The 15,346-nt window shown below is 44.4% G+C and overlaps 1 protein-coding gene across 1 annotated transcript in view; it reads left to right on the forward strand.

Annotated features, from left to right (window-relative positions):
- The first annotated feature begins 1,957 nt into the window (after nucleotides 1-1,957).
- Nucleotides 1,958-15,346, forward strand: part of nt5e (5'-nucleotidase, ecto (CD73)) — a 40,775-nt gene continuing 27,386 nt past the window's right edge. Inside the window, exons 1-3 of the mRNA XM_088909402.1 lie at nucleotides 1,958-2,545; nucleotides 4,434-4,656; nucleotides 5,344-5,532. Coding sequence (XP_088765528.1) covers nucleotides 2,195-2,545; nucleotides 4,434-4,656; nucleotides 5,344-5,532 — 763 coding nt within the window. The 5' untranslated portion in view covers nucleotides 1,958-2,194. The remainder of the gene's footprint in view (nucleotides 2,546-4,433; nucleotides 4,657-5,343; nucleotides 5,533-15,346) is intronic.

The following is a 15,346-nucleotide window of genomic DNA, read 5'->3' on the forward strand; positions in this document are numbered from 1 at the left end:
CACATTTAGCCATCCCCCTCGGACCACACCTATCACCATCTACCTCTTTATGATTTCTTATCTATTGCACATCTCCAGTCATTGTTTACATGTCTGTTTGTTTACATTCAAACTGTCTACATGTTTACTTGCACATTGTCTACTGTTTGTTTGTCTATTGTCTTGATGCACTGTTTGCACTTTGTTTTGTTTTTTACACTTGTTTTACAATCGAGAGACTTTCTGTAAGAATTCCATTGTACCGGTACCGGTTACATATGGCAATAAAGTTCAAGTTCAAGTTCAAGAAGGGATAAAAAGATCTGAGCCTGAACTGAGGGAGCGCTCTCTCCTCCTGAGCCCCATGACGGGAGACAGGCAAGCTGCAGCCCGTGAGACGGCAAGGGGAGATTGGCCCAGGACCTGCAGACTAAGGGAGTCATTGGCAGAGGAACGGAGGCACTGCGCAGAGATGTTTGATACTTGGAGGCAAGGAGCAAAGCAACTGGCCAGGTGAGTCGATCTGAACCAAGGGGAACATAGTGCAGCTTCAAGGAGGACTCCTGATATAGCCCAAATGGAGACTGGGGAAATTGGACTCTTTCTGTGCGTAGCTGTCCTCTGTAACACAAAGATTTCTAATGCCCTCTCCTCATCACCTAAAAGGATAGATGACCCTCATGAATTTATTATAACCCTTGGAAGCCCCTTTCATTGCTGCAAATGCTGTTTTCTTTATGTCGTGGGGTGATAGCAAATGTTGACGTACTTAGAAAATAAACAGGGCACTTATATATACTTATATGATACTTGCTTGTTGCTGGTCTGTGTGCGCATTTGGGATTCTGGGACGAACAGAAGCTATCGTTAAGTAGAGGGGGCCTAGCACCCCGTTTGTATTGCTAGGTGGCGTAGTCGTATAGGAGGCAGGTAATAATGTAGAGTAGAGCCGTGGTTATGGATCTGTGCCTGTGGCTGGAAGGTTGCTGGTTCAAATCCTGCAGCTGGCAGAGGAATCCTACCCTGTTGGGCTCCTGAGCAAGGCCCTTAAACCCAACTGCTCCTGTGCTCTGACCCCAGGCTCTCTCCCTATCTGTGTGTCTCATGGAGAGCAAGCTGGGGTATGTGAAAAGATAATTCCTAATGCAAGAAATTGTAAAGGGTTAATAAAGTGATGTTATGTTAATTATTGTTTGAATGGTCACCTCACTGTGACACTACATTATGTTTCTCATATTTGCATGAAAAGGCTGCACTTGTCAACATTAAAAATCATCTGCCCATTCCTGAATTTCTTCTTAATCTTTTTGAATTTACCTTACATCTTCTTAGTTCTGTAACTTTAGATGTAACAGAAGTAAGACTTGGCCTATAATTGCTACATTCAGTTCTGTCTTCCTGTTTTTGGATGGGTGCTACTTTAGCAATTTTCCAGTCAATGGGTACAACCTCTTTCTTGAGTGATTTTTGGTAGAAAACTGTGAGGAAAAAAAAATCTGTAATAAATTTCAAGTACCTTCTCAGGATAAAATTGAAATGAGAAAAGTCAAAGATTACGCATCTTTTTGGTCCTACTCATTATCAAAGTTCTACAAGTCCTAAATAATTAAAAGCTTTATTATCTTAACATATTTCGAGGACGCTATGAGATACTGAATAATAACTCACGTGTGTCAAACCCTCTGGAAAACTACTTTAGAACTACTGTATGTGTGGGAGAAGGAATTCTCTAATGGCGTAGTTTACATATACCTAAACAACTACAATTTGATTGATGATGCCTGCCACAGATGTAATGTGGGGGAGTTACGCGGTCCGACAGGGGAGTCCTGATACATGACGCATTAACTTTAAAAACACTTACTAGGAAGTCGCGTGCGCTGTGCAGACGCCTGCATTTACAGTGTCACGCGCGCGCGTGTTCCGAGTGATGCGCACCAGTGTTTAACACTTGACCACGTTTCCATGTCCCTGTACTATCCACAAGCAACGACCTTCGTACTGCTCTTACAGGCTCGACACAGCCTTCGGACTCGGCTATTGCGACTTGTCATTCACAGCGCTTAAGAGAAAGCACACGTTAAACCCGCGCGTCCCGCGGACCTTTTTCTCTGCCGACGCCTACTTTTTGCGCAGCCGGGTTTGGCGATTGAGGTCGACGACTCATACTGTAGTTCGTCCATTCTGCGTGAAATGCCTGATTACTAGCACTGGGATGGGAAGGTCGGCAGGACAGCGGCGGGCGACCGCTTTAGTTTGCGTTTTCCTGGGCGCAGCCGGCTGCCTGTGCGCCGTGGCTGGGTTCGAGCTCACCCTGCTTCACACCAACGACGTGCACGCCAGAGTGGAGGAGACGAACGTGGACTCGGGGGCTTGTACCGGCGACCGGCGAAAGTGCTTTGCTGGGGTGGCCAGGCGCTTTACCAAAATCGCCGAGATCAGGAACACGGGGCAGAACGTGCTGCTGCTGGATGCAGGCGACCAGTATCAGGGCACCGTGTGGTTTAACTTCTACAAAGGAGCAGAAGCGGCTTATTTTATGAACTTGCTGAAATACGATGCGATGGTGAGAAAGTTACCCATTCCACGTTTCATAACGCCTTTTTTTTGTGAGAAAAATAAAATACTGAGTTATTATGTTATGACTATTTTAATGCGTAACGATACCACAAAACTGTCTGCATCATCACCAGTTTTCAGCATTGATAGTATCAGTAGTCAAATGGTTGAATCATAAAAAGTAAAAAATGACAATCAGGAAGGCAGTGTAGTGAATACTAGTCTCTCTGAGACTGATCGTGGAATGAATAAAATTTAATTGTACTGCATTTTAAATCAGACGTTTCCATGCGTCTTACTGGGTTTTAGGGCATTTTAATGTGCTGTATGTGCTTTTTCTGCTGTGAACGATTTTACAGACCTGAATACTAAGAACAGAAGCTGATCATACTTAATATACTGTTTTATTTTGATGTATTTAAAGGACACAAATGTGGACTTGTACAAAACTAAGTTAGCGGATTGCAGCCAAAGAAAGAGCCCGAGAAAGAGAGAAACTTCTAAACATTCACAAACTCTTATAAAGTCAACATACCTTCAGCGACGAGACGCTTCGGTCTGTTTTCTGCTCTTAAGTCTAAAACCTGAAAAAATAACAAGCTGTTAGAACACAGCTACTGTACGCTGCCGAAAGATAATTATGGAAAGGGTATGGTTTTGCGAAATCTACCTCTAAACACAACAAAAGCCGATGTCTAGACAACAGCAGAAGATTGTCATAAAAAAACAAACAGTTGAGCTTTGAACTGCTGTAGATAATCACGATAGGGCATTTTATTAGGACTCTTGTACCGGTGCTGAAGATGATTCTGAGTGACGCGCTGCTCAAGTGAAATAGAACTGTGGTTGCCGAATGAAAAATGTTGTAACATGTAAAAGGTAAAAAGGTATTGCAGTAAAATAACTATCTTTTAGAGAATTATTTTTGTTTATGTTTATTCCCTTGTTGCCTTACAGGCTTCAATAAGTAAGTGTGAATATACCCTGTATTGTAATATCTAATTTGTGCATAGAAAAAAACCCCATAATGAGAGTCGCGCTGTGGTCTCTGTGAGACACAGACGCTGTGAGGGAGCTGCAGGAGTCCGGCTCACGCTCCGTCACGCACTGTGGACGGTGAGCACGTGCCCTTACACAAGATGCTGGGACGCCTGTGAACTTCTGAGCCGATCAGAACTCGGGGATTTGCGGGATCGGAACTGGTTAGAAATGGTTACATCTGCAAGTCGACCCCTCTGTGTTTACATCTGAGCCTTCTCCAGTGTGAGTTTCCACTGGTGCCTGTGCTGCTTTTTGGTGTGAGAGGTCTGGCTCCCATAGGTGGAAAACATGAGTCAGGTCATGTGCTGGAGGAGATTACTATTCTATTACTGTATACAGTATAAAGTATAAAGAGCGTGGGTAGGTTTATACAAATGCATCTACAGATGGGAACAATGAGAAAGACCCTTTGGGAAATCATGGAAAGGGCAGTGCTGTTTGAGTTTTAACTGAAGAGCTGACTTTCCCAGAACCTGCTCCCAGACTTTTTTCAGTTTACAAGTTTTCTCTTATATTGCTAAATTAACTTTTGGCAGCAATTTTGGGAGTACATTTCCATGCTTTCTTTTTAATGTCCTGTGATAAAAATGCCGTGGCCTGGAGTATAATCCATTTCCAAAACTGTACAACTGGGGATTGGGCATTTAAGCGCCTGTAATCTATATGAATTAAGTGCAAATGAGGGTGAAGTTTGATGCATTGATTTAAGAATTCATTAACTTTGTTTAAAATTGCAAATTTCAAATAATCTGTAATTTTCAACCTGTAAATCCTATATTAAGAAAGCCGAGGTATGAGATTATTGTTATGAAGTTTTTATTGTTGTTGTTCTTGCTCTTCCAATTAACCGTTAGGCTTTGGGAAACCATGAATTTGACAATGGACCAGAAGGATTAATCGACCCTTTTCTGAAGAATGTGACCTGCAAAGTAGTGAGTGCTAATATTAAGCCAGATGCGACGTTAGCTTCAAAAATAAGTGGACTTTACTTGCCCTATGTGATAATTAATGTTGGCTCTGAAAAAGTGGCAATTGTGGGATATACCTCAAAGGAAACACCAGCATTGTCGCAACCAGGTAAACACAAATTCATTCATTTCTTTTGTAGTTGTTGTGAGCCCATTAGACAGAATGACAGAATATTTACCTAAGCACAGTCCTTTGTGGGTTGTTCCATCCAGTTTTGTTTACACCAGCAGAACAGAGCATTGCCATTGTGCCTTCCAGTACAGTGCTTACTACATGTGATGTTGCTGTTACTGCAATTAGTGCATTTTATTTTCTAAAAATGAAGAATGGGGGGTGAACAGGGTATCAGTCTGCCATGTAGCGAAGGGGTACAGCAAACATAGGACTAATACATTAGCCATGAGATATGTGACGTACTGTAGCATACGTTACACTACATTTTGTGACCCCATTTGGTATTGAGTCGTTAGGGAAAAGGCAAACTTCAGAAAAAGAAATACATAAAGTTTGCATTGTCTGAAAAGTCCTGCATATAAAAAAGTGTTGCATGTGGGAGTTTTAAGGTATGTATTGAAGTTATCTGTTAATGTTAAATTGAGAAACTTCTAAAGTTGGCCCTTGGTGACTTTGTTACAAAAACCAATGTCGAACATTAAATAGAACAGTGAGAGGAATCCCTTTTTACAAAAAGATATGAAAAAAAGATATTATTTTAATTGCTATCTGCTTCTCCAGACATGACAAACCTAACTGTTCAGGAAAAGTGAAGTCTTATATTTGTGTCTGTTCCCGAAGGTCCCCATTTAGTTTTTGAAGATGAAATTCAAGCCCTGGAAGTACAGGTGCAGAAGTTAACAACACTGGGAATTAATAAAATCATCGCTCTGGGGCATTCTGGATTTGAGACTGACAAAATGATCGCCAAGAAAGTGAAGGGGATCGACGTGGTTGTTGGGGGACACACAAACACATTCCTGTACACAGGTATGGTCCGCATTCCACTTTTCGTTTCGGTTTTCTTGGTTGGCAGTTCTTTTAGTTCTTTTACAGAAACCAAAAGGTTCAGGTTCAAATAAACGTCGATATTTCTCCTGATGCAAAAACAAAGACCAGTAGCACAGAAGGTGATGAATTAGAGACCAGTTCTTACACGCAGACAGGCTCACTGAGTTTAACAGTACTGTGTAATGACTCATCTAGGTAAGGCCTTTAACCAGGGCAACAGACCGGATGCACACACATTCTAGGTTGAAATCCAAGTTAAACTACTCTGTCACTGTGGTTAAGCAGCTACAGCTAATCCTGCAAATGTCATGAGAATGACAGATTTAAGATTACCTCTTAGAATTTCTGATGTAATTACTGACTACTGAGACTAATTACTGACTGATAATTACTGATGAAAGAGAGCATTCCCAAGGATAGAATAGAAAGTACATATGCTTCACATTGACAGCAGTCAATGCAAGATCTCACCCGAACATGTCGGATCTCAGAATCACGTGGTCAATACAGGGAAGGGAGTTTTTCAGTCTGCTGATGTAACAAATGTAGTTGGACTAATGTGTCCCAGTCTTCCCTCTGGTCCAGGATTTCTACAAACAATGTATAGTGGCATTGGGTGCCACTTCTTCAAAGATGTGCCATTCTTCAAAGATGCCATTCTTCAGATGAGACATTTAAGTTGTGACCCTGAGTATGTTCAGTGGCTCTGTTTGTACGAGTGTCTTAAACTCGGAGCCCTGGGTAAACTCCAGTCTGAGCTAGCACAATCTATCCTATCTAAATTTTTCCCTTTAATTCAACTGGCGAAGTAATTTCTCTCTTCTCTACCTGATGTGAAATGTAGTTGTCAGGGAACCGATAGGTAGAATAGGAGGATCTTTATGCGTAACCATGAATCCTGCAGAGTGTGGAGTAGCACAGGGACAATATCTGAAACACGTAATCCAGGGGCTTGGTCGATCGGAGAAGCAATGAGTCCGGTAACCAGGGAAATCCGAGAAAGACAATCCGAAAAAGAGCGTGGTCGAAAAAGGCAGGAGCAAAGATTAGGAACCGGGAGATCAGTCAAAAAGGTTTAGAAACGCACACAAGAGAATACTACGGGAGGTTTCTCAATAGTGAGCATGGGTTGGTGCGTGAGGGAACTTTAAATACTGAAGGGAGAGGGACATGGTTGGATAATTGGTCCAGGAGTGAGAATCTGTGGAATCTGGTGCCTGTGGGAATGTGATGGGCTCAGTTAGGAATGGGATTGTGAAACAGTGGGTTTGGGAGTGTAACGGCGTTGGCGAGGGAGAGTGTGGGGAGTGACAGCAGTGTGGTTTATGGCACATCATGGCATCTGTACCTCACCCAGGTGCACTTCACTTCACTTTGCACTTCAGGAGTGGTGTATGTTAACTACATTAGAACTGGAAGTCCGTTCAGTCGGTACTTTCATTACATGTACTGGTCATATCACTGTAACTGACTTACAGAATCAATACATATAGTTTTCAATACAATACAGTTTCAGTTCAACATTTATTACCATCTGGGGGAAATTCATTTTGCAGCAGGGTCTGACACAACAATAGAACAGAAACAGACATACTGTATACAGTTCAGCGGTGTTTCAGGAAATGAGAGTTATTTTATACTGTTTAAGAGTGAGATTCAAGAGGGGACTAAATATTTTTTGAGTCTACTGTCATGATACTTGGGGACACACAGACGTCTGCCAGATGGGAGTAGTGTGAATTCACAGTGGAGAGGATGAGACTCACACTCCATAAGGCTCTGTCCCGGATGCTGATCATGTTTACCGATGTGAGGACTGCATCGTCTACTCCCTTCCTTTCTCTGTATGCAGGCTGAATGGGGTCAGTAGATTCTATGTGCTGCTTCACTATTCTCTCCAGACTTTACATTGGGAGAGATACAAAAGCAACTGGCATGTAGCTGTTGATAACGGATTTCTTCCACAGAGAGAGGGTGATTTGTGCATTTTAAAAAGCAGATCAAAAATGTCCTGATCTGCTCAAGATTGCAGAACTCTTCCATATACATTACCTGGACCTGCCATCTTCCATACATCCATCCTGCTAAATTGCCATGTAGATTTTAATACACTCTTTGGATACTGTGAAAACAGTATTGTGGGTTTCAATTCAAAATGGATAATAAATATATGTAAAGGAACAAGTAATAGGTTTATTCCATGCTGAAAAAAAGAAGAAAGAGAACACAACGTTTCGGCCGTGGAGCCTTCTTCAGGTGTGAGAGAGACAGGGCAGTAGGCAAAGGTAAAGTAGCGGGAGAACAAAGGTTGGGAGGGAGGAGGAGTGAGAGGCGGGAGCAGGGGACAGAAAGAGAGGCCAATCAAGAGGTGTGAAGTCAGAATGGGTGCAGAGAGGTGTGAAATGAAACTTCCAATGAATGGAGAAAATTTAAAAGAACAGTAGTCTGTCGTTAAGGGAAGGGAGAAGGTGTGATCCTAGCTGCAGAATAATTTTAGTTTCGGTGGTCTTTCTGATGTATGAGTTTGGAAAACCATCTTTGAGAACACAGACGGAGAGATTAGAGTGGTCGTGGCCGTCAGAGGTGAAATGAGAAACAATGGGCTTGGAGAGATCTTTAATCTTTACAGCCCTGACGTGTTCTCTGAAACGGCCTCCGAGTCTCCTTCCTGTTTCTCCAATGTAGATGGCTGGGCATTTACTGCAAGAGATACAGTAAATAAGGTTGCTGGAGGTACAAGATGCTGTCTGGGTGATCCGGAATTGTCCTGAGGGGCCTTGAATGAGTGTGGTGGTGGCTGTGTATTTGCAGGTGATACAGCGAGCTCTGTTGCAAGGGAAAGTGCCTGGTGTGGATGGTTGTTGAGGGCGGTCAAGGGAACTGTGAACAAGGAGGTTACGCAGATTAGGTGGTCGGCGATATGAGATGATAGGGCGATCAGAAAAGAGGGCCCCAATGGAGGGATCATCCTGTAGGATGGAAAAGTTGTGGTTAATGGTCCTGGGGATAGGAAGTGTGTTAGGGTGGTAAGGAAGCACCAGAGGAATGCGGTTGTTACGGCGGGAGTTCCTGATCGGGTTGATGGTCCGGGGGGTGTTTTTGGCTCGGGCAAGGGCCCTGTCAATCACACTGCTGGGGTATCCTCTGTTGATGAAAAATGAGTACATTTCGAGGGCTTGGTTCTCGAAGTCGATGTCGTCGCTGCATAATCGTCGTAACCTAAGGAACTGTGAAAAAGGAAGAGAGTTTTTAGTGTGGTTGGGGTGAAATGAGCTGTACAGGAGGTAGCTGTGTGAATCCGTGGGTTTGTAATAAACTGAAGTGGACAGTCGGGGGTAGTTGATAGACAAGTGGATGTCTAGAAACGGAAGAGTAGTGGAAGATACGTTAATCGTATATTTGAGGGACGGGTGGAAGTTGGTGAAATGGTGCAGGAAGAACTCAAGCTGATCGTTGGAGCATGTGGCGGCACCGACGCAGTCATCAATATATCGTTTGTAGAGGTCAGGGACATAGCCAGTGTAGGAAGCGAAGAAGCGTTCTTCTACCCAGCCGACAAAAATGTTGGCATAGCTGGGTCCCATTCTGGTGCCCATGGCAACTCCACTGACCTGTTGGTAAAAAAGATTATTGAAAGAGAATGCGTTCAGTGTGAGGACCAATTCTGCAAGGCGTACCAGGGTGTGGGTGGGTGGATCAAGCACTGTGCGTTTGTCCAGCATGTGCTTGAGTGCTGTAAGGCCATCATTATGGGGAATGACGGTGTACAGAGATGTGATGTCCATGGTAAAAATGTAGCATTCGGTACCCTGAAATTGGAAATCATTAAAAAGTTGGAGCGCGTGGTTGGTGTCTTTGATGTATGAGGGAAGATCTTCAACCAGCGGTCTCATGAGGCTGTCGAGAAAGGCTGAGATGTAAGTAGTTGGACAGTTACATGCTGATACGATGGGGCGTCCAGGGGTGTCCGGTTTGTGGATTTTGGGGAGGAGGTAAAATTGAGATACCTTTGGATGTTCCATGATGAGCCGGTTTGCCTCCTGGGGGAGCTCATTACTGCTGATAAGAAGAGAAATGGTGGATACCACTTCCTTTTGGTAGTCAGTGGTAGGGTCCTGTTGGAGAGGGAGGTAGGCAGAAGTGTCAGTTAGTTGTCTAGAGGCTTCAGAGATGTATAGATCCTTACGCCACACCACAACAGCGCCTCCTTTTTCCGCTGGTTTGATGACGAAATCATCCCTGTTGCGGAGAGACTGGAGCGCCTGATTTTCTCCTTGGGTGAGGTTAGACCTATGTTTACTGGGTATAGAGAGTGCCTTGGGAGCTTGATTAGTGCATTGGTTGATGAAATAATCAACTGGTGGAAAACGGCCAGAGGAGGGAGTCCAACAGCTCTGTTTGGGATTAATGTTGTTAATGACATCAATAACCGGACTGTTATCAGCTGCCTGTGAAGAGGAATTGTCGGCAAAATGTGCTCTGAGACGGATCCTGTGGTAAAAGCGGTTAAGGTCGACATTGGTCTGGGGGATGTCCAGCTTCCTGGGAACTGGTACAAAACTGAGCCCTTTGCTGAGGAGGGATCGCTCATCCTGTGAAAGGGAAAGGTCAGAAGGTATGGTGACAACAAGGTTAGGGTTGGTGAGGGTGTTCGGGGTGTTGATGGTTTTCTTCTGTAGAAGATGACTGAGTTTTTTGTCCTTCTCTGTAGTGAGAAACTGGTAGAGTTTAGAGTTGAGAGATCTAATGAGGTTAGTTATGAAGGGAAGATGATGTGGAGCTGTAAGCCGTAGAAATTCCTTAGCCTCTTTGATGTTGTTGTCGGAAAGGATAATCTGTTTTTTGAGGGAGAAAATGGTAGAGAGCATTAGTTTCCTAGAAAATTGTTTTAGAAGTCTCTGAGTGTTACTCTGGGTGGTATCAGAGTCAAAAGAAAAGGTATTAAATTTAAGGCGAAATCCTTTAGGGATGATATTATGTCGACGACATCTGTAAAGGAATAGAAGGTGGTTAGAAAGCCTGGTCTTGGAACAGATAGCTGTGAAGAGACGGAATGCTGGTTTAGTGAGAGAAGAGGGCAAGTGGCCCAGGGAGGAAGAGAAGGTATGACGAAGAGATCTAGAAAGAGATTTGGAGGAAGGCATAGTGGGTCGCAGCAGCTGTAGGTGGTAGTAGTTCAGGTGGGTAGCTGCGTCAGCATGCGTAGGCTGCAAAGGAACAAGTAATAGGTTTATTCCATGCTGAAAAAAAGAAGAAAGAGAACACAACGTTTCAGCCGTGGAGCCTTCTTCAGGTGTGAGAGAGACAGGGCAGTAGGCAAAGGTAAAGTAGCGGGAGAACAAAGGTTGGGAGGGAGGAGGAGTGAGAGGCGGGAGCAGGGGACAGAAAGAGAGGCCAATCAAGAGGTGTGAAGTCAGAATGGGTGCAGAGAGGTGTGAAATGAAACTTCCAATGAATGGAGAAAATTTAAAAGAACAGTAGTCTGTCGTTAAGGGAAGGGAGAAGGTGTGATCCTAGCTGCAGAATAATTTTAGTTTCGGTGGTCTTTCTGATGTATGAGTTTGGAAAACCGTCTTTGAGAACACAGACGGAGAGATTAGAGTGGTCGTGGCCGTCAGAGGTGAAATGAGAAACAATGGGCTTGGAGAGATCTTTAATCTTTACAGCCCTGACGTGTTCTCTGAAATGGTCTCCGAGTCTCCTTCCTGTTTTTCCAATGTAGATGGCTGGGCATTTACTGCAAGAGATACAGTAAATAAGGTTGCTGGAGGTACAAGATGCTGTCTGGGTGATCCGGAATTGTCCTGAGGGGCCTTGAATGAGTGTGGTGGTGGCTGTGTATTTGCAGGTGATACAGCGAGCTCTGTTGCAAGGGAAAGTGCCTGGTGTGGATGGTTGTTGAGGGCGGTCAAGGGAGCTGTGAACAAGGAGGTTACGCAGATTAGGTGGTCGGCGATATGAGATGATAGGGCGATCAGAAAAGAGGGCCCCAATGGAGGGATCATCCTGTAGGATGGAAACGTTGTGGTTAATGGTCCTGGGCATAGGAAGTGTGTTAGGGTGGTAAGGAAGCACCAGAGGAATGCGGTTGTTACGGCGGGAGTTCCTGATCGGGTTGATGGTCCGGGGGATGTTTTTGGCTCGGGCAAGGGCCCTGTCAATCACACTGCTGGGGTATCCTCTGTTGATGAAAAATGAGTACATTTCGAGGGCTTGGTTCTCGAAGTCGATGTCGTCGCTGCATAATCGTCGTAACCTAAGGAACTGTGAAAAAGGAAGAGAGTTTTTAGTGTGGTTGGGGTGAAATGAGCTGTACAGGAGGTAGCTGTGTGAATCCGTGGGTTTGTAATAAACTGAAGTGGACAGTCGGGGGTAGTTGATAGACAAGTGGATGTCTAGAAACGGAAGAGTAGTGGAAGATATGTTAATCGTATATTTGAGGGATGGGTGGAAGTTGGTGAAATGGTGCAGGAAGAACTCAAGCTGATCGTTGGAGCATGTGGCGGCACCGACGCAGTCATCAATATATCGTTTGTAGAGGTCAGGGACATAGCCAGTGTAGGAAGCGAAGAAGCGTTCTTCTACCCAGCCGACAAAAATGTTGGCATAGCTGGGTCCCATTCTGGTGCCCATGGCAACTCCACTGACCTGTTGGTAAAAAAGATTATTGAAAGAGAATGCGTTCAGTGTGAGGACCAATTCTGCAAGGCGTACCAGGGTGTGGGTGGGTGGATCAAGCACTGTGCGTTTGTCCAGCATGTGCTTGAGTGCTGTAAGGCCGTCATTATGGGGAATGAAGGTGTACAGAGATGTGATGTCCATGGTAAAAATGTAGCATTCGGTACCCTGAAATTGGAAATCATTAAAAAGTTGGAGCGCGTGGTTGGTGTCTTTGATGTATGAGGGAAGATCTTCAACCAGCGGTCTCATGAGGCTGTCGAGAAAGGCTGAGATGTAAGTAGTTGGACAGTTACATGCTGATACGATGGGGCGTCCAGGGGTGTCCGGTTTGTGGATTTTGGGGAGGAGGTAAAATTGAGATACCTGTGGATGTTCCATGATGAGCCGGTTTGCCTCCTGGGGGAGCTCATTACTGCTGATATATATATGTATATCATTTCCCAGGTGTTGCTCATCCATGCCATTAAACACAGGTTTGGTATTACCATTACATTTCTGAGATAAACTGACCAATGATTTAATGCACTGCCCTGCCATCCTGGTATCACCCATAGCACTGGTATTCTCTATTTTATTCTTGTACTGATCTCCCTTTTCATCTTTTTCTGTTCTACTGTCCTGAGCTCTGTGTCCCCTTGAGAAAGAAACAAGTTTCTTTTCCTAGGAGTACTCGATTGAGGCTCCTGGTTACTCCAAGTTTATTGGGAAATACCCCAGTTACCAATACCGCTTTTGGTAGGAATTATTGAGTCCACTCACCAAGAAATATACTGCGACACTGCAGTATCCTTCGATGTGTCCTTAAACACATCCCATTGTGTGCAGCATATCGGATTGTATATCAGTCTAAATGTGTGACAGTATTAGCTTTGAAGTAAAGACTTGGAATTGCTTTTATATATAAAGCTTGTACAGAAGTATAGCTAATCACGTATTCATAGAGGAGAACTATTGTAAAATGTCTTGAAAAATAGCATATGAATGGCAAGTTAAACAGCTGGGATAAGAGTGTACTGGGATGACTGAGAGTTGATCTAAGATTGTTTCAATGTTTGCGTTACCACCACTATTTTTTGTTCTTAAAGAATGTCATCTTAAAATGGGACAATTTTTTAAATTATGCGTTTCGAGAAGACACTAGTCACTAGGAAATAGTGGTGAGGACTCTGTGCAGAAAACCAGGGCGATCTCCAAAGGCATAGTCGAAAGAACAATCCGAGGTCCGAAAGCCGAAGATAAACTAGCCGGCGCAAAAGTGCAAAAACCAGAAGCGCAGCCGGAAGCCGTGAGGAAGCCGAGAGTCAAAAACCAGAACGAGAACTAAAGTAGAAAAAACCGAAACCAGGAGACGTAGACGGAGAAGGAAGCCAAAAACCAAGTAGTTAGTATTGTAGCGTTTACAGGTTCTTTTCAGAACAAAGGACCAGTGGAGACGCGATTAACAAACCAAGCGCTAGCTTTATTCATTAACAACCACACAGGATATACACGCACATGAGGAGACTGACGGAACACGTACACATCTTTAGGGTGGTAATTACTTAACAGCACGCTATACTTTTATAAGACTACACAGGGCACTAGAACTACTAGGACATTATTTACACAGGTAGGGTCAGCCGCTGGTCATCGTGCTGACCCTCAGACTCTCCCCGGCTACCACTCCCAGCATGCCCAGCGGTACTACGAGCGCCTAGGGGCGCTTCCTCCTCACCACCAGGCGAGGGCGTTACAGTATTAACGGAGTAGCTCTAGCCAGGAAAAACCCTAATACTGAGCACAGCGGAGAGTGTAAAGCAGCATTAAATAGGCTGGCGTAAATAGGCTAACACAGGCATATGGTTCACAGGAAATGTTGAGGATTTTGTGGTTGAAGACGTGCCTTCTAAATGCTGTATTTAATTTTCACCACGGGAAATTTAGAGATTTAGTTTTTGCAGTACCATTTTTTTTTCAAAAGCAAACATCTGTTAACTTCTAACAAGAATTGGCACTACTAATTTTCTCTAACTGTTCAGTTTTATTTTATTTAGTATTGTAACACAACAGGGTTCAGGTGGGTGCCCTTGCCTTCTGCCTACACAGGTCGGCCCCGCACCGTGGGGGACGCGAACCTGGGCCTCCGGCGTCACTCAACAGGGACCCAGCTTGGTGAGCTAAAGAGAGATCGCCGACGGTGTAGGGCCAACCTGATGTGGCAGCAGGTGAGGGTTCCCACCTGAACCCCGTTGCGTTACATTGGTGTCAGAAGCGGGGTGGGATAGCCCTTCGCCGGGGACGGCGAGTTAAGCGGGGGAGAGTGTAACACTTACGGCCGACAGGTACTGTGTAAGAGCCGGCTTACCAGAGCGGTGACGTCACCGCCCTTCCCTGTAATAGCAGGACCACAGCCGCTGGGTTGAGGGGAGATCTCTCTTTAGCTCAACAAGCTGGGTCCCTGTTGAGTGACGCCGGCGGCCCGGGTTCGCGTCCCCGACGGTGTGGGGCCGACTGTAAGCGGCGACGGCAAGGGTGCCCGCCTGAACCCTGTAGCGTTACAGTATGTTTCAGAACTATTGTTTTGTTTTGTTTTTTTAGAAAAGCGTTTTTGTGTCGCACTATGATGGTATACCCAGATATTTCATTTGCCAAGAGGCACATTTTACAGAAGAAATTTTCTCTGATGTTACAACCATTTGGTTCGATATTAGTCTCAGACGCAAACTTTGCCATTTTTTATTGCAAATATACTGACTTGCACCTTGAACCTTTTGTCTAGCATTTCTTTGAATTGATTCCTATAATGAGTGACAGTTGAAGTGCATTTAAAACCTATAGCAGTAGATGCGTATTTATCCAAAGGGCTGGAGGAGACTTGAACAAGCTCCCAACCTAGTTTTTGAAGCCGATATCCTGGCTTTGTTTAAGGAAGAGCTGGATGTGATCCTGGGGTAAGTGAACTACAAACTACTAACCAGGGTAGAGTTATCTTTGTTGAACTCTTCTGTTCTTATGACAGTAAGAGTTCTCCCAATCAGTGTTTGCAACAGCAGAAGAAAGGAGAAGAAAAATAAATAAAAAGTGATAGAGGGCAGAGTAGGTTTGCAACCTACCAAGCGGGGAATCTGCCAGC

The sequence above is a fragment of the Atractosteus spatula genome, chromosome 2 (genome assembly GCF_055471065.1).
Source record: "Atractosteus spatula isolate fAtrSpa1 chromosome 2, fAtrSpa1.hap1, whole genome shotgun sequence".
Classification (NCBI taxonomy): Eukaryota; Metazoa; Chordata; class Actinopteri; order Semionotiformes; family Lepisosteidae; genus Atractosteus; species Atractosteus spatula.